Here is a 26,539-nt window from a genome sequence, read left to right on the forward strand (position 1 = left end):
CACAGACATAGCACAGATGATGATATCTCTGGTACGGTGGAAAATTCTTCATTATAAATCAGAGTCATCTGTAGACACTTAACTAGATGGAACAGTGGACAGAATGCTGAACTTGGAGTCAGGAAGATCTGAGTTCAGATTCGGCGCCAGACATTTACCAGCTGTGCGACCCTGGGAAAATCTCATTTTCCTCATTTGTAAAATGAGAGTAATAATAGCTCCAGTTTTTGTTGTGAGGATAAAATGAGATATCATTTATGAAGTGCTTTGTAAACCTTAAATATAATATAATAAATATAAATATAATATGAACATATTCTATTTATATATATATAAATAATATAATAAATATAAAATATAAATGCTACCAAAAATGGAGTCATAAACCTCTAGAAGGCTACATGTTCTGGGAACTAAGTTGATACTGATGACGACCTCCATGCTACCACCCACTCAGTTTTCTCTGGCTCATCCACTAAATTTTCAACCTTTCCTGGGAGCCACAAAGGAAAGATGATACCAAATCTTTGCCCTTTTAAAATCCTCTGTTGAAAAGCTCCCCCCTTCTTTCCACTAAGCCCCTTCTTCCAAACAAATTCCTATTTGTCATAATTAAATTGCTCACCTTCTCTATGATGTAAGAAAGCAAGGCACTTGCTAACCACATTATCCCTTGATCTCCCAAGCTTTTTCAGGGAAGGAGTTATGCAAACTCCTTCCCAAGAGAAAGGCAATCTGCCAAATTAGACCTGAGCTATTTCTCCAGGACAAAAAGAGCCTGATCACTTCCCCTGATGTGAGAAGTCAGGTACATGATGATGCAGCTATTGATTAGTAGTTGCAAATCTCTTGCCATCAGATAGACCAAGAGTGCCATTTTGACAGGTTGGGAGCTACTTGGGTTAGGTGAGTACTGTGCTTGGCACAAGGAACCGAGCTGGACAGGAACAGATGCCATGTCCTTAGGAGGAATCATATGGTCCCATGGCCAGCACATGGCTTCACTACCCCAGAGTCCAGATTGGCAATGGTCCCTGTCCCCAAACTTTGCTATTTGGCTCTGATCTGGTAATTTAATTTAGCAGTAAGTACTGTCCCAAGAACAACTTATATTTAGAGCCTTTGACGAGCCAGTTCTATTTTCTTCAGAACTCAAGAGCCCTTGGCCAGATGCACGGCCACCATCAAAGAATCAGTTATATATTTTCTCTGTCACACCCCCAAAAGCTCTCACATGCGGGCCTAAAATCCTGGGCCTCATTTCACTGGAAAGAATTGTCAGAAACCCCATTCCCTAGGGGGAATCCCCTCTTCCCAGAGAAAATGGCATAGTGACCTGCCACCTTGAGGAACTTGCAAGCTACATCACCCCATAATACCGTGCCAAAGAATCCTCAGCCTGGTTCCCACGGTCAGAGACCTCCAAACACATGGCCTCTTCCAGGGCCCCTGGTAAGAGTCTACACTAGACAGGATAACCTTTAGCTGACTACAAGGTTCTAGTTTGTCCACTTGAAAGAGGCATCAGGAGCCATCAGGTTACCCAGGTGGGGAATGTGTTCTCTTCAAACCCATCTGTGTCCATCCCCAATCTATAGGTCATAGCAGGTGCTAAATGCATGCGGGATTGATCTGAGACTCAATCCTTTTCCAATATGCCTAAACCTCTCAGAGCAACTCAAACTCTTAGAACTGTCATTTTTGTCTTGCAGAAGTTGAGAGAAATTCCAACAGAACGCAGATCTACACCGTCAGTTGCAGAACTGCCTGGTGTACGAGTTTAAATGATTCCCCAAGGGTCACACAGTCAGTCAGGAACTATCGGAATCAGAATTCCCACCTCAGTCTCCTGGACTTCACTGACGGAATGGGAGCTGTCTAGGACCCAGGGGACCCAGGAAGGCAGGGACTGGATCACGATCCCACCATGCCTTGCGAGGCTCTCCTGCCTGCTAGGCAAGATGGCTGCGCCCAGGTGGCGATTTTTCTGGCTGAGTCGGCGGTTCAGCTTGGGCAAACTGTTTGAGCCCTGGTCCTCAGGTCAGCGTGAGAGTCACTCAGGGACTCAGGACCTGCTAATGACGCAAAGAAAGAGAGGTTTGTTCAAGGAGATTTTCCCAGCAAAGGGAGTCGACCTGGAGCTGCCGGAGCTTTTGGCCCGCGGAGCGAAGGCTAGCACCGCCCAAACCGTGTACTGCGGGTTCGACCCCACGGCCGACTCGCTGCACGTGGGGCACCTCCTGACCGTGCTGGGGCTGCTACAGTTCCAGCGCGCGGGTCACCACGTGATTGCTGTAGTTGGCGGGGCCACCGCGCGCCTTGGGGACCCCAGCGGCCGCACCAAAGAGCGCCAAGCGCTGAACGCAGAGCGCGTGCAGGAGAACGCGCGAGCCCTGCGGGACTCCCTCGAGCGGCTGTCCGCGCACCACCAGCGCTTTTTCCACGATGGGCGGACGTGGGGCACCTTCACAGTCCTGGACAACGCAGCGTGGTACTCGCAGCAGCGGTTGGTGGACTTCCTGGCCGCCGTGGGCGGCTGTTTCCGCTTGGGGAAGCTGCTGAGCCGTCACTGTGTGCAGTCTCGTCTCAAGAGCCCGGAGGGCATGAGCTTGGCCGAGTTCTTCTACCAGGTCCTCCAGGCTTACGACTTCTACTACTTGCACCAGCGCTACGGGTGCCGCATCCAGCTGGGAGGCTCCGACCAGCTGGGCAACATAGTGTCTGGATATGAATTCATCCACAAGTATGGGCCTCCGGTGCGGGAGGTTTCTTTTGGCTCTGTGTGGGAGGTGGATTGGGCAGAGGCAGTGCACACTAAACAGGTCTAGAAACGTTACCTGTCTCCTTTGAGCCTCACAACATAAAGGATGTAGATGCAGATATTATCTCCATTTTGCAGGTGAGGAAACTGAGGCCTACTGAGGTTAAGTTGCTTGCCCACAAGTCATATAAGGCTATGGAGTGTCAGAGGCAGTACTCAAATCCGCATCTTCTGATTCCAAGACAGGTGCTATTCATACCATACCATGCTGCCTCTGCTAGGTAAAAGGCTTAGAATCGGGGGGATTCCCCAACCTTGGTTTAGATTTGGGAATAAATATGTATGAATGATTTAACGTAATTCACGTAAGCCTATATTTTGTGCATGTTAGGCAGTAAAGAAGAACTAATGGAAAAAATAGTTATGCTCTCTCCTCCAACCACCTCCCCACACCCAAGTCATTGAGGTTCTACTTGGACCCAGATAAGTAAATTCGAGGAAATTTGAAGAGGGATAAAAATTAACCTCAGAAGAAGGAGATCCTTGAGGGAGGGAGGCGATAAAAAAAATACATTTTAAGCATGGGCCATAACCCATGGAATGGTGCTGAAGTGAGAGACAAATGGTGAGTTTAGGGAAGAGTAGTTGATCTGTTTTTCTGGAACAAGTTTTGGAAGCAGAATACTATGAAGTAAATCTGAAAAAATAGGTTCAGACCAAGCTGTGGAAACCTTTTAAAGTACCAGACTGAGGGGTTTATATTTTGTTGCAGAGCCATTGAAAGAAATATTTTGCGCAGAGGAGTGACATAATCAAACGGCATCCTGCAGAAAAATTATTTTGGCAGCTGTGTACTAGATGGACTGGAGAGAACCAAGACTGCAAGCAGGGAGGTGATCTGAAATGAGATGGTTGTGATGACTATTTGAATAGAGAAAAAAGGATGGAAGCTAGAAAAGGTGAGGAAGTAGAATCAGTAAGATATGGCAACTTATTAGCAATTAGGAGAGGAAGAGTCAGGATGTTTCTTAAGTTGTGAACCTGGGTATCAGGAGGTATAATGGTATTGTCTACTGAAAAAGGGAAGTTTGGAGGAGGGGCAGATTTCAGGAAGAAAATTATGAGTTCTGTACAGTTTGAGATGCTGATGGGACATCTAGGTGGAGATACCCAGTAGGCAGTTGATGATGTAGAGCATGATGTCAAGGGAGACATTAGGACTGGCTAGGTATATAAATTTGTGAGTCATCTGCATTTTGTTGCTCAGTCCAGTCTGACTCTTCATGACCCCTTTTGGAGTTTTCTTGGCAAAAATAGTGGGTGGAGTGGTTTGCCATTTCCTTCTCCTCAAAAACTAAAGCAAAAGAAAGTATTTTTATTTTTTTTATTAAGGCAACTTTTTCTGTGAAGCTTGGATTCAGTCAAAGGGCCACACCTGAGGACCCAGAGGGCCACATGTGACCTCAAGGCCGCAGGTTTCCCAAGAACACAGTGGGAGGTAGGGCAAATGGCAAGAAAGTGGCTGAGGTGGAATGTGAACATAATTGGGACTGGCTACATACAGTGGGCCATATGACACACCCACCAAGGGAGTCTCTGGAACTTGGGGGTGGGGAGAGCCTTCCGGAGCTGGGAGGGTCCTGTCCCCTAAGAGGGTGCAGGAAGTTGGATAAATCTTCTCAAACTTAGCCAAACCATTTCTCTAAAGGCAGACATGGTTAACTGTTGGCCCATATATTGTTTGGTGGCTTTGAAAAATAAAGATAAGCAAAACATGGTCTCTACCTTCAGGGACCTCAATTTATCGAGGATGATAAGACACTGATAGTTACTTCACTGTTTAAAGGTAATATGATTTGATATTTCTGGACACTCCATCCACCAGTGCAGGGTGATTTTGTGGTCCCCAAATTCACTATTCTGCAGCTAACCTGGTGATGAGCCTTTGAGAATTTAGCTAGGTGACTGCATAAGTCCATTACTACACTTACATTTAAATCTTACCATCTTCTTAGGGACTCAGTAGAACTTGTGTTCTGCTGGCATAGTCTTCAAAGAGACAAGGTTTCAGTCTAGACTAAGATTGGAATACAAATATAAGACATATACAGATAAAAAAAAATACATATAAGAGTATGTGCATAATACAAATCAAGATAAATTAGATCTGAGGAAGGATATTTAATTCCGTTCCTACCAGAAATATGAATTCCTGATGATTGGTCCCCCTTCTTGGTTAACTCCGGTGACTGGGAACTCACTATACTTATTGTAAGTGTATAACAGGGTAGTATAATTTTAAGCCTTTTAGATAACGTAATCAAATCAGTAATGTAAGAATTTCAGTGATTAAGTTTTGGAATAATATAATTGCAGATGCCATAAAAGGACTTTTTCTGCGCTGATGAAAGGTGGCTTTTAAAAATATGATCCATTCAAAATAAGTTTCCTTTTGTTTTTTGCTTATATATTTATTTTTCCCCAAGTTCACAATGCTGTTTTATATTTAAAGTTTTATTGATATTTTTGTTTTTCATATCACATTCATGTCTAGGTTCTGGTTTTCTACCCTCCTCCCCTCATGAGTCTGTTGTAACAACAAAGTTAAGCAGAATTAGTTTTCATGTATGACTTCTATGGGCAACTTTTTTTAAAAGTTTTTAAAAGTTGAAATTTTTAAAAATTTTCACATAATTGATGTGAAAACTTTCTACACAGATTGCATCCTGCCTACACACGCTTTCTTGAGTTGCTGTGTGGGCAACAGAAAATCGTCACTGGGTGGCCAGTCTTCTGTTGTCGAACTCTAGTTTGGCTAGACAGATCTTTGTATGACAAATGCAGAATTAATGTAATGTAATGCGGAGAACACTAGGTTTGAGGATCTGGGTTAAATTGTGGCTCTCAGACAAAACACTTCAATTCTCTGAGCTTCACTTCCCCTAAGTAAAACAAAATAGTAGAACTAAATGATCTTTAAGTTTTTTCAACTCCAAATCCTATTTGCCCTTACGGAAAACTTTTTTCATCTCAATGAGACATTAGGTTTTGGATTTAGTTGCAGCCCAGGGTTACCTTTTAATGATGACATTGGAGTACAATTTTGTTGTAGATAATATCCAGGTTAAAACAGTCTATAGGGGCAGCTAGGTGACGCAGTGAATAGAGCACTGGCCCTGGAGTCAGGAGGACCTGAGTTCAAATACGACCTAAGACACTTAACACCAAAAAAATGTGACCTTGGGCAAGTCACTTAACCCCAATTGCCCTACCTTCCCCTCTCCAAAAAGCAAAAAAAAAAAACAAACAAACAAACAAACCAGTCTATAGAGATCTAAGTCACAAAAGGTATTACTAGTGAATACTGGTAATGAGAATACATTTATAACTTTTCCCAAACTATCATAAAAACAGCCAATTCTACTAGTCCAGAAAAGTTGGTACTGTTTATTTCCTCACATTAAAAAAATACATATATAGGCACTGACAGATTGGTTTTGTGTCTAGGCAAATCTTTCCCTCTTCAAGCAAAGAAAAATGGCAAAGGTGGGTCAGTCTCCCATAGAGATTCATTTAAGTGTTAGTTTCAAGAAAACCTCTTGGTAAGCCCCAAGAGGGAGCTGTGAACGTCTAGCTATGATGCTTCCTGGGCCATATATAGGGTAGGTGGATGTCCTGGTGATCAGTAATTCCTCCTTCCACCCAAACTATTCCAATGCTCAAGATAGTAAGCAGGTCTAGTGGCAGCAGAGTACAATGTACTATGCTATGTACGAGTGGCAATATTGACAGGTTATCATAAAATGAAATGTCAATTCATAATTAGTTTCTGCTAAGCTTAAAAAAGGCGTATGGCATAGTGGAAAGAACTTGGGAGCAGAAATTAGATTTGGTACTATATGCTTCATGACTTGCTTGTAACATTGGGTAAGTCATTTTACCTCCCTGCCCTCTTCATCTGTAAATTGGAGGATTAAATTATATGATATGTAAAGTTTCTTCCAATTCTTTAAATTTTCTGGCACTTAAATTTTTGGTGTACCACTCCAAAAGACACAGAAACTAGCTAGATAACAAGACTGAAATCTTCATGTATGATTTTAGCTAATGATCCATATAATTATTAAAATTTTTCTGTATTAAAATATTCTCTATGTAAATCTAACAAGGGCTACATGGGTACTACAGAACAAAATTATTCCAGAATTAAAGTCAACATGTCTGGCAACTCATATCTTCTTGACCAGGAACCTTCAAAATTGGCACAAGGTTGCCAATCTTGAAGAAAAATTAAAAGAAAAAAAATATTATAATGTTTCTTATTTATTTTGATGACAGTCCTCACTGGATAGACCAGGAGTCTAAACCATGTAGAAAAAGACTGTTCTTTTAATGGGGCTCCTTATGTTTAAATGCTTTGGAATTAGTTACTCTTGATGATCATTCTGCATATTATGATATTTCTAATTGTCTTAAGAGGAGTTAAAATATATTTCACAAAGCATAATTGATTTTAATTTTAAAAACATGCTATGCACATTAAGAAATGGAAAGGTGTTATAAAATCAAAATGTCCACTTAAAATACAGATAGTACTGCTTTTACTACCTACCTCATAAGATTTGTTTAATAAGGAAAATTCTTTTGTAAACCTTAAAGGACAAAAAACATGAGCTGTATTTTTGTAAAAGGATTTTGAGGTGCAAAGGTTTCCCAGTAGATCACTGGCCTCTTCATAGTGCAGCAGTTGAAGAACTAATACAAGTGCTAGTTAAATAGATTAGATAAGGTATGGAGGCAGTGTGGAAAAGGACACCACACTAGTAGTTAAGATCCAAATCCTAGTTTCAGATCTTTGGCAGAGTCAATCACCAGTGTATGTATGTGTGCCTTTCCAGCTCTACATAGCTTAAGAGGTGGAATATAAATTGTATCTATTTTGCTTATCACCCTAATTAGTTTTGGTGCTGCTTATATTTCTAATGTGGGGGATTTGGGCTTCAGAAGCCAACTTTAAATGAGAAACATAACATAATGAGAATATGATGTTCTTTATAAATAGGGTGACTGGGGAAGATGTATTTGGAATCACTGTTCCTCTGATTACTAGTACAACTGGAGCTAAACTGGGAAAATCTGCTGGCAATGCTGTTTGGCTAAACAGAGACAAAACTTCTCCTTTTGAATTTTATCAGTTTTTTGTCAGACAACCTGATGATTGCATAGAAAGGTAAGTGGTGGTTTTTCAAAGATGTAATTTGCTACAGAAAAATTACATATCTAAGGTAGAAGTCCATAATTATGGGTTAACTTTTTTAAGCATTAAGTTCCTTGTTCTATATTGATTCTGTTTCATGTAGTAACTGAATTTCTTTAAAATGCTTAAGTAAACCAGTATGATTCTCTTACTAATTAGCAATTTATCCCACAGTATGTCTATTAGACTTACTGGTTACTTTAAAAAAAAATCCTTTGCAGATTTTGTTTAAATTGTTGTGTGTATATAAAAATTTACCACAAGGATTTTCTTTACATCTGTGTATAATGTATATTTAATGTGTGTGTATATATATATCATATACATACATACACATTATTATAAATTAAATGTCAATTGTTGTAAGTGATGTCAGCATGACTGGCAACATCCGCAGTTTAATTGCATTCATGGTACAATAATATGATATTCTTCTTACTTAAATATTTTATTTAGAATAGTATTTCTCTATAAAGATTTTATTTATAAAATGGTGCAGTGTACTGGGCCTGGGGTCAGGAATACTTATCTTCCTCAGTTCAAGACCCTGGGTCACTTAACCCTGTTTGCCTTAGTTTCCCTCATCTATAAAATGGGCTGGAGAAGGAAATGGCAAAACACTCCCATATCTTTGCCAAGAAAACCAGAGTTGGACACAGCTGAAAATGACTTAAGCAACAACATAGTTAATTTTGATTAATTTCTTTTGAAAAAGTGTAATAGTAGTTAATGATACTATATAATGGCTTTTTGGTGCATGATTTAAAAATATCTATCATGTGTATATATAGTGTTGTACTTATTTTTAATACTATAGAAAAGAAAAAATTGCAAGTTAGTCTGGTAAGCATTTTTTGGAAAGCAGTAAATACCCTAGGGGCAGCTAGGTGGCACAGTGAGTAAGAGTGCCTGCCCCAGAGTTGGGAAGACCCTTGGGCAAGTTACTTAACTCCAATTGCTTTAAAAAAAAAAAAAAAAGAAAAGAAATGCCCAAAAAAGTCATTAAACTATGCCTGCCCTTTGACCTGGCAATGTCATTCTAAGCCTATGCCCCAGGCAGATCAAATAAAGGAAAAGGACCCATATATACAAAAATCTTTGTACAGCAGCTTTTTTTTTGTAATTCCATAGAGGGTATCCATCGTTTGGTGAAGAGATAAATATATTAGGAATGTAATAATTACTATTTTGCCCTAAGAAATGTTGAAAGGGACAGTTTCAGTGAAATCTTAGAAGACTTGTAAGAGTAAAGCAAAGTGAAGTGAGCAGAATAAGAACAATTTATCCAATATCAACCATGTGGTAAAAAAAAGAAAACAAAAAAACTTTGAAAAACTTGAGAACTCACATTATATCATCACAGTGGCCATGATACAAGAGAATTGATACCACTGGTTATCTCCACAGCCTCTAGGTACAGAATAAGACTGATTTTTTTTGGACATAGTGGATGCAGAAATTTACTTGCCTATGCATGTTATGAGTTTTTTTTTCCTCTTAATAGGAAAGAGGAAAAAAAATTTATTTTTGTTAGGTTTTTTTAATTAACGTAAAAATAACTGAAACAGTATCACAAAGCTATTTAAAACAACCTAACTGTGTGAGTATTTTAATTACTGGATGGTTAGCATGGAGTGCTAGGTTTGGAATCAGAGGACCTGAGTTTGAATCTCTCTCCAACTGCCCACTATGTAACTTTGGGTAAATCTCCCTCTCTGAGACACGGTAAGCAGTTTGGACTTTGAAGTCCTTTCTGGCTCTTCATCTATGAGTCCATCACCTGCCCAAGTGGGATAGATATTTCTAGACATTTTGCCTTCTATCAGAATTACCATTAAATCTGTGGTATAGTGAATTTTTCTTTGTCATCATGTACTTCCAAATTTTAATTCTATTTTAGTTTTATAGTAGCTGACAGGTCTGGGTGCCAATAGCTATACTAGTTATATGAAATAATATTTTTAGGAAGAGGAAACTTTTTTACAGTTTGATGAAGATATGAAAATCTTAGAGGTTTACCTGGACTTCTAAGAATAGTTTTGGTACATAGCTTGAATGGAAAAAATGAGTTTCAATGTAAAGATCTTTTTCCAAGTTTATTCTCGAGTCATGGTGATTAAAGTTATTTTTACTAGTGTTCTTGTAACTTCAAGACACATACGCTGCATTGTAGAGAACCAGATTTATACTCTGAAGTATTTTGTAGCCTATTTTCTGTTTATTAATTCAATTCTTTAGCAGCAAATGTTTGTTGGCATTTTTTTGTTTTCGACTACACTTTTCCTTTGCATTTCCTTAATTGCATTTTCAATGTAGGCTTGAATGATGTAGCTATGTGATGAGTATCATATTAGCTTGAAATGCTTGACTTCCCCATTTCAACATTCACTGCTATAGAACTTCTTAGTCTTCTGTGTTCTTTAAAACTTAAAGAAAATAAGCATCTTTATTTTCAAAAACCGTAGAATAAAAACCCAACAAAAGAGAGAAGTAAGGTATGTGCTCATGAAACTGTGTTCAACTGACAAAGAACTAATTAATGGTAGGGAAGCTAGTTCAGTCATTTCATTGGTCAAGGTTAGGTGGTCTGAGTTAGCCCCTTGTCAGTAGAAAATGACTGGCATGAAACTTAAGTTATTGTTTCTTCCAAGTAATTAACACATGTAATTCTGTTATATTCATATGCCATGTAATTTTTTTTTCATCCATTTCCCAAATGGCAGCATCCACTTTTGTTTTCAGTTCTTTGTTGCTATGAGTAGTTTTGTATATATTGGACCTTTGTGTCTATTTTGGTATTTTGGGTTTGTTTTTTTTTTTTTAAGTAATCATATCATAAAGTTTTAAAGCTCAGATGTTTCACAAGGGCTTTCTAAAATTTTGTTTGAGGGGCAGCTAGGTGATGCAGTAAATAGAGCACCACCCCTGGAGTCAGGAGGACTTGAGTTCAATTCTGGCCTCAGATAATTAACACAATTAGCCATGTGACCTTGGGCAAGTCAAAAAAAGGCAAAAGTAATTTTTTGTTTGATAAAAATTGTCTTTTGAGGATCCAAAATGATTTTGGTCCTTTGTAGTTAGGCATCAACATTCAAAACATTAGAGATTTCTTTGCACCTTGATATTTGAAGGTTGATATTTAAGATTTCTTTGCACCTTGATATTTGAAGGTTGATATTTAAAGTGTAATGAAGCTAGAAAATATTATGGAAATATCATGAAAAATACAGAACATCTTACTGCTTTTTTTCCTCTGAGGTACCTTAAACTCTTCACTTTTCTACCCCTTCCGGAGATTGAACATATAATGCAGATGCATACCAAAGCACCAGAAAAATGGGGACCTCAAATACGACTTGCAACAGAAGTAACAAAGTTTGTTCATGGCCAAGAAGGACTGGAATCTGCCAAAAGGTAATCTTTTTAAATCATCAATACCCAACATAATTATGTAGGAAACTTTAGCCAATCCGGAAGGTATATGAAGCCATATCACATTTAGAAAAACCTAACATTTTACATGAAATGGGATAGGTTTCTTTTTCATTTGAAGACAGGATTAAATACAGCCCTTTAATGAAAAGATTAATTGCTATAGGCAGAAGAATTGAACTGAGATTTAGAGCTGGCACTAATTAGGAGTGTGACCTGCACATTTTAAGAATATTTCCTCAGTTATAAAGTGAGAGTATTGGATTAAATAATTCCTAAGATCCCTTCCATTTAGAAAATTTTATGACTGTTAAAATTGCTGTAGGACCAAAATGCAACTTTTATCATTTCAACATTTATTAAAACGTTTGAATAACTTGAAATTTATGTTTTTCAGGTGTACACAAGCCCTTTATCATTGCAGTATAGATGCACTAGAGATTATGTCTGATGAAGAGTTAAAAGAGCTATTTAAAGAAGCTCCATTCTCTGAATTGGTTCTTGATCCTGGAACAAGCGTATTAGATATATGTCGCAAAGCAAATGCCATTCCAGATGGCCCAAGAGGGTAAGGTTCTATGTGCAAAGGCATCATTCAGATCATAATTTTTAGTTAAGCTTGTTTTTTTTCCCTTGACATAACTATTTACTTTGTTATACTTTTACCTCCAAAAAGTACTATGCTGAGGTGTCATGTCCAGGTCTCTTAAAACTATGTCAGGAGGATCTGGTAGAGGGATCCTGGCACTGCTTTCTCAAGATTTTACCTAGTTAAGTGGAGGGAGAAACTCATCATCAGTGTATCGGCAAGTTGATGAATTCTTTGACCATGAGAACCTCATAAATCAAAGCAAAATACAAAATAGCCAACAGTCCCTTCCATTTATTGCACGATGGAACCAGAAGGAAAAATCACAGGGGCGGCTAGGTGGTGCCGTGAATAGAGCACCAACCCTGGAGTCAGAAGAACCTGAGTTCAAATGTGACCTCAGACACTAGCTCTGTGACCTTGGGCAAGTCACTTAACCCCAATTGCCCTCCCCCCCAAAATCATGGGTTTGAGACTTCTGATAAATATCAACCTAGCTTTTGGTATTTTAAATTTGAGATCCACGTTAAATGAAAAAGTATTCAGTACTTTTGTGCCCAGCACTTTGCCATAAACATATGTTCAATCCTGCTGAAGGGACTAAGAGTAATATTAACATTCTTAAAGTAAAGAAACCTACAAAATTAAGCAATCTCTGCAAGGGAAGTTCATACATGAGAAGAGTTCATACTCTGAGAAAGTCAAAGAAAGGTTATTAGCAGAGTTGGTTTTATTGTGTGTCCAAAGAAACATCACTTTATGGAACATTTGTTTTTTCATTGCAGTGCTCATCATAAATATGTAAAAAGCACCACAAAAATAATTTTAGCAATGTACTACCAGCATCTGTTGTAGATAATATAGTACAGAAATAACATGAAGGACCAAATAACTATAGAACCATACAAACTAAATTAACTTATACTTTAATACTGTGTGACTTTAGTTCAAAGGTGGGAAGATGGTAAAGAATACATTCGAAATGGTTCAAGAGGCAGGAAAGAGACCACAAGGAATCATTCTTATGTATTATGTACACTTTCTAAAACTGGAAGTTACTGGATATAAGCACTGATTAACATCAGAAAATTTAAATGATTATATATTTTGATAGGAAATTACTGATTTGAAATTTGAGTCATTCTGTTTATAGCCAATATAGAGAGACTACAATTTCTTAGAACAAAGATCAGAATATGAAGTCAGAAGAATAAAAATAAAAGGACAATAATTCCAACTTGTTACTGGTACCAGAAAGTCAGAAATGGATGGAAGAAGGAAATTGACATTTTGATAGAGAATTTTAACTACAAATATACAAGGAGTTCAAAAAGACTGCCCTGTAAACACTTGCCAGACAAGGAAGTAATTACAGGAGTAAAATTAATCAGATTTGGTGATTGAATGAGCAGAAGACAGTGAAGAGCCAAAGAATATTATGAGGTTGTGGGTTTAGCTAACCAGAATGACAAAAGCATACAAACAAGGAAATCAGAAAATTACTTTATTGAAGAGTAGGAAAGTTCTGTTTTGAATATGTTGAATTTGAAATGTCTAGGTGATCCAGGTAGCAACACTGGAAATGTGATATTAGAGCTTGGGAGAAACTGGGAAACCTGTTAACATTTTTAGTCCCTTTTTTTCCCTTTAGTGAAGTAGTTTTCAGCACTGATAATTATTGATTTACTATATTTATCTCATCTTTTTTCTTGTTCTTAACTTTAGAAAGATATGCTAATTGAACAATATTGCAATCAGAAGACCTTGATTGCAACCTAATTTTTCTTCCCTCAACAATAGGTACTTTCCACTTTAAAGTATGAAAAGAGAAAATGGGAATAAAACATAATCATATTTACATGTAAGATAGTTTAAAGTCTGAAAAATAATTAACCACCACCATGATTATTGTTAGAGTATAGTAACAGATGAAGATATTGACTCTGAATATACAGTTTGCATAGTTATAATGGTAAAAGCTAGAATTTTAACCCAGGTATCCTGACTCCCAGGTGCTACACTTTTATGTTACAGAAGAGACCAAAAAAAAAAAGTGTTCCCTCTAGCAATGGCATTTTTTCCTATTTATTAAAAGGTCCTTTAGGGAAACAAGTGAAATAAGGGCATAGTACATAACAACTCTATAAGTTGGAGACCTACTAAATATATAGTTAACCTATATTTAAATTTTAATTACATCAGCTTACTTTATGTACATCTGTTTTTAGGTACCAGATGATTACAGATGGAGGAGTCAGTATAAACCACAAACAAGTAACTAATCCAGAAAGTGTTCTAGTTGTTGGACAACATATCCTCAAAAATGGACTTTCGCTACTCAAGATAGGAAAAAGAAATTTCTACATTATAAAGTGGCTTCAACTGTGACTAGGAAAAAAAAAAAAAACCCTAGCTGATAATAAAAATTTTATGCTAGCAGTCTACAGATGAGTTGGCTTTAGCATCTTTATTCTTTGAGTACGTCATCAGATGAAAAAATAATTTGGTATACCAGTTTATCATATTTACATAGGTTGATTGATAAATATTTTATTTCTGTGGGGAAAAAAAACATAATTTGTAACAATCTGAGGAAGAAAAATGTTATTTACATCAAGAAGAGTAGTAGGGTCAGTGAATTCTAGTATTTCCTATGTGAACTTACCTTTCCTATACAGACTATGATGAAGGAAAAGCAAATATGAAGAGTTATTACTCTTTTTACACTATATGTTTACAATTGGTGGGAAACGGGTGCATATTTCATTAGTTCGTGTAGTCATTCTATAAGACAAGAATTTTTAAAAACAACCTGTCATCTTCCTCTTTATGAAGGGATACATTAATATTTATAAGGGGTTATTTGAGTCATAATTTCAATTCCGGGAAAGAAAAGTTAACATATTGAAGGTCATAAATAATCTGCCTTGAAGATTTAAAAGATTACAGGGGGGCGGCCAGGTAGCACAGCAAGTAAGAGCACCAGCCCCAGTGTCGGGATGACCTGGGGATCGATTCCGGGCTCTGATACTTGGCACCACACCCAGAAATAACTGGCCGTGTAACCTTGAGCAAGTTACTTAACCCCAATTGCTTTAAAAAAAAAAAAAAGGTTACAGGAGTTTATTGAAAAAGCAACAGCTCCATCATTTTTACTTAAGTCTGTCCTCTCAACAAGTACAGAATTGTATAATTTGAAGTTCATAGAATCATCAGAGGAGGTTCAAGTCTTAAGATGACTCAAACATTATACTAGCCTACTTAGTTTTATATTTCTAGACTCAATATCTTTTTGTCTCAGGCTAATTATTCAGATATATCAAGCATCTATTTTGACAGTATGAAGAAAGCCCCCACTAATGCAGATTATAATCTGATTAAATAAAAAAATTTCATTAGTAGAAGTCAAGTCACTTGGCCAAGATCAGACAAGTAGTAGCAAAGATAGGATCTGAACCTAGATCTTAAGACCCCAAACTAATAATGTTGCTAAATAAGTTAAATTGGGGTTTTGGTTAAGAAGCACCCAAGAATTATGACAACGACCTCGATAATTTTTAAAGGTAAGGAAAGAATATGTGGGTTTGGAAATGAGTCAAGGTATCTAAATTTGCCATTAAGTTCTGTGCATTTTTGTGTGAGTGAATACCTGGAAAATGAGGGAGGAGCTACAACAGATGATCTCAATGGTTCCTTCCAGTTCTAAGATTTTATGATTAATATATACCATATGCATTCTTAAATAATGAGCAAAACTAGCATTATAAGAGAACATCTGTTTTTCTTCTGCCTCTCAAATTCGTTTTTCAGGTCAGGGTCAAAAACCTTGCAATAAATTTAGAATTGACCATAAATAGCTTTTATAACCCCTCCCCTTGAGAATGAATTTAAACAAATTTCAGAATTACTCATTTGTTGATTTAAAGTGCACTCTTTCACACCAGTGATTTTATTTACAATAACAACAGAAATGTCTGTACTTGGTGCTTCACTTACATGTCACCACCAAATATAACATTTTCACCCAACACTTGAGACAGAATAGGAGAAACAGGTTATAATCTGTCACTGGTACTACTTAGCCCCTGATAGCAAGGATGTGAAATGAGGTAATGAGAGATATATTAAGTTTCAATTTTAATTGAACATTATTTGACATGTGGAACAAGAGATAAGGGATTTTACATGTGTATGACTTACCTCAAAACAGAAGGACTAGATTATCAAGGTCACATATTTAGTACAATATTAAGCATAACTGAAATGCTTATTAGTAAAATGTTGCCCAAGGCCTTCTGATACAATGGAAATGTTTCCTAATTTTGGTCCATTTTTTTAAGGGTTTCAAGAATCTGATATATATTTGGTGGTTTTTGTTTTTTTAATATATATCTTAAAGCTTAATTTTGACTAAGTGGGATGTAATCCTCTAATGAAGTCAAAAGTATAACAAGGTATTTTTTTTCCTATATTTAGTCTTTTGGGAACCTCTCCTAGCAGTTATTAACAAAGAAGATATATCCAATACTTCCATCTTCTTTCCCTCCCTTCATTTTGGAAAAAATAGGTGATATTTTTCCCTTTGAAACACCTTTCCCCCACCTCTCAAGTCATCAAATACAAAATATAATTATTTCTAGAAATAGTTCTGATATTACTTATTTCACACAGTCCTTAAAGAACAGGGAGGAAAGTATTTTTGAAGATAGAATTATGAATTTTTTTTAAAGTCAAAATTTAATGTGTGCACATTAAAAAAAAAAAAGCAATGGAACTGAAGCACTTTCTCCCCAGAATTGAAAGAGTTCTGTACTCACATATACACTACTCACATTCCTTAGCATAACTTTTTGCTTTTTAGCTTTCTTGTTAGCTAATCTAAAGTGAATTAACCATCTGAAGAAATGTGGATTCTAAAACTCTATGGCAAACTTTTAGCAACTTGCATACCTATCAACCAGATCAGCTGATATAGTAGAGCACATGCTTTACAGTCAAACAAAATGGTTTGTTGCTATTTCTTCTCAAAGGGCTATGTATGGTAGCTGCTTGAAACTACTTAAGATTATACAGCTTATAGGCAAACTGGCTTCAGAAACTTGGCACTACTATAACATATATATGTATATATATACATACATATGTATACACACATACACATACACATGTGGAACATTTCAGGGAACCAGCTATTCATATTTAATATTTAATCTGTGTTTCTTCTGCAAAACAAAATTTTTGTCTCAAAACTTTTCACAGCAGATTTACAGTTATTAATACACAGGAAGAATTCACAAATGATACTCCAGTGAAATTGCAATAATTATTACAAGTCACCAGCATCTTCACTTATATAAATGTCTGGTACATTTCTTCACCAAAGATGTGTCTCTCGAATTTCAGCAATTATTTGACTGGCTCGCTGTAAGGCCTATAAAATTAAAGAAAGGTAAAAAATAAAATTAAAAGTTTAAAGACATTTCTTTAATTTCTTAAAGGAAGGAGTGCCAGGTTTCATAGGTTTAGTGGTGCTCAAATATCTGCAGTAAAATTTGAATGTTTGGCAGGTCAGCTCAAGAAAGGTCCTCAGTGTCCAGTACTTTATCTTCCCAACTCTAATGGGGTGGCCATGTTGTTTGAATGCCAAATGACCCTTTGCCTAAAAGATTATTTTATGGAAAAGTCACACAAGGCAAGTGCTCACATGGAGGTCAGAAGAAACATAAGGTCTCTCTGAAAAACTCTGGAATCAATCTTGAAACATGGGAGACACTGGCACTAAACTGACCAGTATGGTATTCTCACATCAAAGAAGGTGCTGTGCTCTATGAGCAAAGCAAAATTAACAGCTCAAAAGAAACATAAGACGTGCAAATTCAGAGACCTCTTTACTCCAAATGTTCATACAGACTATTTATCTACAGAGCTTTGATAGAGCCTTCTCAGCTTGTATGAGCTCTACCTTGATCCTGATACAGTCATGTCATTTTGGTCCTCTATGTATATTGGTAAGATATCTTTTTCAACTATGATAGCTGCTGAAACCACATACCAAAGTGGTTTTTAAGTTGTTTCAAAATTAATTAGATATATTGCAGTTTTGCAAATTGACATTACCATTTTTGATCTTCAATAAGCCTATGAACTATATTTTTATCCTTATTGTACAAATGAGAAAATGGGCTGAAAAGAATATAGATACATTAGGGTGGGTGCTCAGTTTTGTTTTGTGTTTTTTTTACCGATGCTCTTACCCAAGTTTGCAATTCCTGAGTCATCCCTCTAAATTGCCCTATTGAACTAATTGGTTGGCAAATAATGTCAAAGTTTCTAATAGCTCCACTTTAGATGAAAGGTGTATGTTCCATGTGCTCCCTTCTAGATTACTCTCTAGTTTCCTTCAAAGCTTTTCAGCCAAGACCCACATTCTGCACATTCTGTATGCGGTCTTTTCTCATTTTTCACAGCTGCTAGTACCTTCTCTGTCCCCCAATTAGCTTCCTGTTAAAGGTAAAACCACCAGGGGTGGCTAGGTGGCGCAGTGAATAGAGCACCAGCCCTGAAGTCAGTAGAACCTGAGTTCAAATCCAGCCTCAAGACACTTAACACTTACTAGCCATGTGACCTTGGGCAAGTCATTTAACCCCAACTGCCCTCCAAAAAGAAAAAAAAATTAAACCCACTGAAGGTTGGGATTTTTATTTTTGTCTTTGTATCCCCAGTGCCCAGACTTATAAAGTGGCTGAAGGATAGATTCTTAAAATAATAAGCAAATACTGGACTTAAATAACAGAATACTTTGAGTATAAAGCAAATGCCTGGCAAATGAGACGAATTTATAATAGAAACACTTAAGTCATGACTAAACACTCTCTCTAAATAAATTATCTAAATAGCTCAAATATGAAAAACTGGTAAAAACTAAAAGCTGACTGGTTTGTACCTTCAACATATCAGCTGCTTCCTTTCTTCGCTGTGCCATGTCCTCAGATTCAGTCAGAAGATCATCTAGTAACAGTGATTTGTAGAGCTGTCCTACTAACTCACTCTGAAGAGTATCCTTCACGTGATTGACTAAAAAATGCATTACTGCCTTTGGCACACTGAAAATAACAAAAGTTAGTGAAATTTTGGCATTTGTATCATTTTTCAACTTTAAATTGAGCTTAATTCCAAGTGTTTAGAAAACAGCATACCTATTTATGTATCAATTCTTTAGGTTCTTTTGCTATTTTATTTTTTAACTGACCTCTACAAGATTCCTTTAGAGTCATATACATTAACTCAACTCTAAGAAATAATCAGGTGGCGCAGTGAATAGAGCACCAGCCCGGGAGTCAGGAGGACGTGAGTTCAAATACAGTCTCAGACACTTAACATTTATTAGCCGTATGACCTTGGGCAAGTCACTTAACCCCAATTGTCCTGCTTTCCCCTTCCAAAAAAGCACACACACACAAAAAATAAGTAGGAGGCCAAAAAGGATTTGTATATGACTTAAGGGACTGTATAGTCAAATGTATGGCAATTTTCCAATTAAGTGGTTTTTTTATTTGCCTTATTTACCTGTGTTTCTTCTTACTCACTCACAAGTGACCCTGATTTACTTACTTGCTTAATCACAAGTGACTCTGATTTTAACAGGAGAAATATGTAGAATTAAGAGAAATCTCAGAGAGGTCAGATAAAAGCAGAGGTATCAAGTATGTGATCTACAACACTCCTAAGGACAGCCCAACCCAAATGTACTGGGAAATATTTAACAATATAAAAATACAATGAAACAAATGATATTTTATTTTAAAACTAAGTCAATAATTGATGAATGAATGAATTAATAAAACTAAATCAACCTTAACGAATTCTTATGGATGGATTAGTGGGCCCCATTTCTATTTGTTTGGCACCACTGGTTTAGAAAATTAACATCTCTACCAGAAAGTAAACACATTTTTTTACTTTATTGTTTTGTAGTACAACTCTTCTGAAAGTCAGGTAGTTTACCAAAGACGTAAAAATCAATTCTTTTAGGTTTTAGATTATATGAATTTCATATCCTTGATATTAAGGCATATTAATATTTAGCATAAAAGTGAACCAGTAAAATGTTACTTTTTTGGTCATGTCAAGGAAATTCTAAATTCATAATTATCAGTTTTAAATAGAAAAATGAAAGCATTCATCATGATTACAGTAGCCTATTTTAATACTAACCTGTCTTGTATATTCTTCCTGACAATAAGAAAATATGATTTGATAAGTCTTTCAATAACCTCACAATCTCGTTGTTCCCGGGCAGATAGTTTACGTGCAACTGGCACAGGCTACAAGGGAAAAATAGAATTTTAACTTTTTGCCTCGTTTCAACTTTTTAACAGTATTTTAAAAGGTCTGAAAACAATAGTTTTGAACCAATAATTTTAAACTTTTAAAATGAAAAAAGTCATCCTTCAATTTTTAGGTTTATTAAAATTATTATTTTGTCTTGTATTTAGATCTAATTATCCACCCACTTCCCAAATCCTTACCACATCCAATAAATTCACAGCATGGCCTTTTTGTGGACTAGCTGGCATAATGGGAATTGGTTTTGATTTTTCTTCAGCTAACAGTTCTTCAGCTTTTGAGGTTTTCAGCATTCCTCTCCAGTTGCCAGCTGTTGGTTCTGGAGCTCCATCACCTATACCACCTACAGGTACCATCTGAAAAAAAAAACATGAGAACACACATACAAACCTTATCTCACACTCATTAATAAAGGGCATTAAATAGACATTCACATTCACTGGCCACCGAATAGAACTCTGCATATCCAAGCCCCTAACATTTTGATTTATCATATTTTTTTTCTGGAGACCAGAAAGAACTGGCAGAAGCTCAAAAATGTGTAAATAAAGCACTATACATCTGGAATCCATTTGATCTGACACACTCCAAAAAAGATTCCAAAATTACAGGGAATATATCAGTCTCATTCATGGTCCTTAACTTTTAATAAAAATCTTAACATTTCAAAATTTGTCAACTCTACAAAATTTGACAAATATTGTCAAGGGAGATAACAAGGGACAAGTATAATGTGAGCAGGAACACAAATACTCATTATTAATATTACAAAGACCCATAAGAAAACTACAACTTGATCCTGAAGTCTATGTTAATCCTAACCCATGATAACTTCCGTGGATCTTCTTATGACCAGACTATCCCCCCAAACCACAAAATTTCAAAGCTTTCCAAGAAAGGGGTGAATAAAGCTATTCAACACTTATGTTTTCATCAGAAGGCCTAGAAGATTGAATTTTCATAGAACATAATAAAAACAAAAATTCTTAAATGAAATAAATTAATGTACATTGCTATGATTGCAACTTATGTTTCCTCTCAACTAAAAAAAAACCTTGCAAAAGCACACCTTGAAGGTAGTACTGCCAGTTACTTAACATTATACCTAAGCTTTTCTACATAGAGTTAACCTGCAAACTGACTGTGACTAAAAGTAGGACTGTCCACCTACTGTTAACTAATCCAGTTGCCTTTTTGTGATTTTTTTTCCTTTCAAGGCTGCCTGCCCTAAATGTTCATTTTTAATATGATCTGATCTGTATATAAAAATGAGTTTTATTTTGTTCTGAACAGCTGTTTCTTTGGGGAGAGGGAAAAGAATCAACAGAAATATGTCATGGAAATATATCATGACTATCTCTCAGAGATAGTCCTAGACCCTGCTGAATTGAATTTAATAATAGTGGTGAAGATCAATGACAGCTACATTTGGCACAAGCAGTTTTGCATTTAATATTTCTTAATTTCTACCAAAAGGCTCAACTTTTAAAAAGAAGCAGGTACCCCAGTTTTGGGGATAAGAACTCACTATCTGACAAAAACTGCTGGGAAAACTAGAATACAGTATGGCAGAAACTGGGCACAGACCACTATCTGACACCATATACCAAAATCAAGTCTAAATGGGTGCACAATCTAGGTATAAAGGCTGATGCTATAAGCAATCTGGGAGAGCAAGGAATAGTTTACCTGTCAGATTTATGGAGAAGGGAAGATTTTATGATGAAACAAGAGGTAGAGAGCATTATAAAATGCAAAATGGATAATTTTGGTTACATTAAATTGAAAAGTTTCTGTACAAATAAAGCCAATGTAACCAAGATTAAGAGGGAAGTAGAAAATTGGGAAAGAATTTTTACAACCAGTATCTGAGAAAAGCCTCATTTCTAAAATATACAAAGAACTGAGTCAAATCTGTAAGAATACAAGTCATTCCCCAATTGATAAATGGTCAAAGGATATGAACAGGAAGTTTTCAGAGGATGAAATTAAAGATATCTATAAGCATACGAAAAAATGCTCTAAGTCACTATTGATTAGAGAAATGCAAATCAAAACAACTCTGAGGTACCACATCTTACCAGCCAGATTGCCTAAGATGACAAAACAGGAAAGTGATAAATGTTGGAGAGAATGTGGAAAAATTGGAACACTAATGCATTGTTGGTGGAGTTGTAAACTGATTCAACCATTCTCAAGAGCAATCTGAACTATGCCCAAAGGATTATAAATAATTTAATACCCTTTGACCCAGCAATACCACTTGTAGGGTTGTATATCAAAGAGATCATAGAAGCATGAGGAAGACCTGTATGTACAAAAATATTTATAGCAGCTGTTTTTGTGGTGGCAAAGAATTGGAAATCAAAGGGATGCCCATCAATTGGGGAATGGCTGAATAAGTTGTGGTATATGAATGTAATGGAATACTATTGTGCTATAAGAAATGAGCAAACAGACTTCATAATAACCTGGAGAGACTTACATAAAGTGATGCTGAGTGAGAAGAACAGAACCAGGAGAAATTTGTACATAATCACAGACACAACGTATGTGTGACAACTAACCTTGATAGACTGGACTCCTCTCAGCAATGTAAGGTTATAAGACAACTCCAAAAGACTCAAGATGGAAAGGGATGTCCACATCCAGAGAAAGAGCTATGGAGTCTGAATGCAGATTGAAGCAAATTACCTAATCTCTTTCTTTTTCTTCTTTTGTTTCTTCTTTCCCATTGTTCAATCCATTGGTTATAATCCTTCTTTACAACCTAACTAATGTTTAATGTGAAGGTATCTGTAGATCCTATATCTGACTGCATGCCACCATGGGGGAGGGAGGTGGGAAAGGGAGGTGGAAAAAATTTGAAATTCAAGGGACTGTGGAACTGAATGTTGTAAACTGAAAGTAAATAAATTAATTAAATAAATAAGAGAAAGAAGAAAAAAGAAGCAGGTAACAAGTTCCCACTTCCTAACAGCTGAAGAAAGAATATGTTACCCAAAGCACCATTAGGCACCACTAGTTAATATTTATTTTAGTAAAATAGCACCTGCCCTAAAGGAGCTTAGTCTAAAGAGATAAGACAAGGACATACAAGTAACAAATTTATTGAACATAGTGAGATGACTATAGTTGCCATGGAATGACAACATTCATCAACATTTATATTTTAAGACAGTTTGGTATAGTATAAAGGAAACTAAGCTAGGAATAAGTAGAGATGAATGCTACAATTAGTTTTACTGTTAACTATGGACACTGAATAAGTTACTTAACTATTAAGAATATCGATTTTTTCATCGATAGAGTGAGAATAATATTTATTCTTGCTTAAACAATAAAATCACCGAAATCACAAAATCATTTAGTTTCAGCACTGCAAGGGCTTTTAGTAAAAAAGTTAAAAAAAAAAAAAAGCAAGAACCTTTAGGTCACATAGTCCAAAGCCCCTCTCTTCAAATTTGAGAAAACTGAAGTCTAGGAGTTAAGTGACTCCCCATAAGTGATAAATCAACGTAGGCAACACAATTATTTAAAAATATTTCCTCAGCATTTCTTAAGTTAAATACAAATTTTAAGAAAAATCAAACATTTAAAAACATAAACCAAAGTAGATGAGGTTTTAAGTAGCTCTGTTTGGATATTTAAATCCTTTTTTCTCCTCTGGATCTCACTTTCAGAATGCTGGGGATTAGTCCACTCTTCTTAGAGCCTACCTTCTTTCTCCCACTGAGAAAAGTCATAGAAAAAAACACTAGGGGCAAGACCTCCTCTTGGTACCCTGCTCCAGAGGAATGAAACATCAACCTGACACTCAGCACTATGTATCACTTAGCTGCTTCATCACTCAATTAGCCATGGGGCAAGGTGAAGCTTAAAACTTCTCAATAATTAAATTACAAGGTTTATTCCTCAACCTCCCTCACCCCAAAATCTACAACCAACTGATGGGTATGCTGTTTCTACCTCCACGATACCTCTTGCATTTGTCCCTTCCTCACTACTCACATAAAATCACTTAGGTTCAGACCCTTAATTTCTTCACTCCCACAGGTTTCCTCATCTCAATCCATTCTCTAGTTGTCCAAGTTATTTTCCTTAAACACAAGTTTGGCCATGTCACTTCCTTACTCACACTCCAATAGTAGTTTTCTATTGCCTCTAGAATTAAATATAAGCTTTTTTTTTTTAAGTCTCCATTATATAATTATGAACATGAACATCTCCCTATACAAAGAACGAAAAGAGGGCTGCATATAACTCCATTACAGACAGTTTGGGATTTTGAGGAGGGAAGAACAATTCAAATTAAACATAGATTCCACACTACTCCTGTTTGTCTGAGTCCTAGTATAATGTTATTTCCCCCTTTCAGAATTCTGTAATCCAAACAAACTGGCTCTGCTTTTTCTTTTTTTTTGGAGGGGGAAAGGCAGGGCAAATGGGGTTAAGTGACTTGCCCAAGGTCACACGGCTCGTAAGTGTTAAGTGTCTGAGGCTGGATTTGAACTTCAGGTCCTTGCTGACTCCCCACTGCTTTTTCTTTATACAGCATCAACCTCTAAGTCTTTGCATTACCTGCCTGTGATACGCTGCCCTCTCCCTTATAAAATACCTTACTTCCTGAAGGAAGACTCAAATCAAGTACTACCTTCTTGCACAAAGCCTCTTCTGATCCCAATTGTTATTGTCTTTCCTCCCCAATATTGTCTTTGATAGAATGTAAGTTCCTTAAGGACAGGGTTTATTTCCTTTTTTTTTTCTTTTTACCTCTAGCTCCTAGAACATTGACTGGCATATAAGGTAATAAATAATTGCTTACTGATTGACTGGATGACAAAAAGATGTCTTAACAGCAGAAACAATTAAAAAGGAGATGCAGATGCCTGAGACAATTAGCAAACTAAATAAATCCTACACCAAAAAAGCAAACAAACAAAAAATCACAAGCTAAGGGGTGGCCAGGTGGCTCAGCGAGTAAGAGCACCAGCTCCAGTGTCAGGATGACCAGGGGATCAAATCCGGGAGCTGATACTTAGCACCACACCCAGAAATAACTGGCCATGTAACCTTGAGCAAGTTACTGAACCCCAATTGCTTAAAAAAAAATCACAAGATGTAGCTCTAGTCTCCAAAAGTTTATCTACCCTTCTATGGAAATTTCTGTTAAGTGGAAACTAACTAATGATAAAAAGATAGATAAGATATTAGTGGGTAAGTCATTATTTTCTAATGAGTCTAGCACAATAAAGATGTAAAAAATATCAGAATCATTTTTAATTGCTTAATTTAGAATTTTAGAAAGTTCTGAAACATATCAGCGTTTACCATTTAAACCACAATAAAATTGCAATATTGGCCACTTTCTTCGAAAAGGTAGACAATAGGAGTGAATGAAAAACGTAACAACACAATAAAAAGCAATGAGTACAGATGCCATTGTACAGACAGACTATTTTTAGGAAGGTGGTTTTGAAAATGGAAAAAAGGTTTCAATGAGAACCAAAAGCTACCAAACATTTTCCAATCTGAGGCAGGAGACTCACATGTTTAGTTTCTCTTCTGTTCTCCTGCATTAACTGTTAAGAGACATGTCAAACATCCAATTTAACAAGTGAGATTAATAGATTAAATCAACAGATTAAAATTCAAAAACTTGAGGACAAATACATTTTTTATTTCTATTATGGACATGTATTTTATTGAAAGCAAGAGTTAAGCTTGTAAACAAGGAAACCTATCCTTGAATAACCTGCATAAACTGGTCAGAGTAAAAAATTTCAAGAAAATTTTTAAATTAATTAATGCTGACTCTAAGTAAGCATATGTTATGTGTAACATTTTATTGCCACTTATGATGAACTGTTTTGCAGGTGTGCACTAAATGGAAATATGCATGCGCACTTAGATTAAGAATCAGAACAGACCTTGCCATCAGCCTCAGCAGAAGCAGCAGTAGAGGGCTCCTGGGAGGCAGGTGCCAAAGTACCTGGAACTTTAGAAGACTAAAGAGAGCAAGAAATGCAGGGGAAAAAAATCAAGGATGCTACCATGTTATTCTATAAAAGCATACTTTTAATCAAGTCATAGCCCTCTGTAAAAAAGAAGTATTAAAAATATCTGTTTTCAAAGATCCCAGTACATTTCACCT

At 36.4% G+C, this 26,539-nt stretch overlaps 2 protein-coding genes across 7 annotated transcripts in view; one reads left to right on the forward strand and one right to left on the reverse strand.

Moving 5' to 3' along the window:
• The first annotated feature begins 1,873 nt into the window (after positions 1–1,873).
• Positions 1,874–14,483, forward strand: YARS2 (tyrosyl-tRNA synthetase 2). The gene is made up of 5 exons (XM_069094843.1): positions 1,874–2,743; positions 7,824–7,991; positions 11,277–11,432; positions 11,848–12,018; positions 14,268–14,483. The coding sequence occupies exons 1-5, from the start codon at positions 1,962–1,964 to the stop codon at positions 14,425–14,427; spliced, it is 1,437 nt and encodes a 478-aa protein (XP_068950944.1). The 5' UTR covers positions 1,874–1,961; the 3' UTR covers positions 14,428–14,483.
• A 2,731-nt stretch (positions 14,484–17,214) lies between these two features.
• Positions 17,215–26,539, reverse strand: part of DNM1L (dynamin 1 like) — an 88,294-nt gene continuing 78,969 nt past the window's right edge. For 3 of the 6 annotated variants that reach the window (XM_069094839.1, XM_069094840.1, XM_069094836.1), the window contains 6 exons: positions 26,316–26,393; positions 25,935–25,967; positions 20,568–20,741; positions 20,254–20,363; positions 18,983–19,142; positions 17,215–17,470 (listed from right to left, as the gene is read on the reverse strand). In XM_069094839.1, coding sequence (XP_068950940.1) covers positions 17,414–17,470; positions 18,983–19,142; positions 20,254–20,363; positions 20,568–20,741; positions 25,935–25,967; positions 26,316–26,393 — 612 coding nt within the window. In that variant the 3' untranslated portion in view covers positions 17,215–17,413. The remainder of the gene's footprint in view (positions 17,471–18,982; positions 19,143–20,253; positions 20,364–20,567; positions 20,742–25,934; positions 25,968–26,315; positions 26,394–26,539) is intronic. The other 3 variants (XM_069094842.1, XM_069094841.1, XM_069094837.1) reach the window with 2 other exon arrangements.

The sequence above is a fragment of the Petaurus breviceps genome, unplaced genomic scaffold (assembly GCF_028583685.1).
Source record: "Petaurus breviceps papuanus isolate PSGF00001 unplaced genomic scaffold, PetGlider_PUasm1.0 221, whole genome shotgun sequence".
NCBI lineage: Eukaryota > Metazoa > Chordata > Mammalia > Diprotodontia > Petauridae > Petaurus > Petaurus breviceps.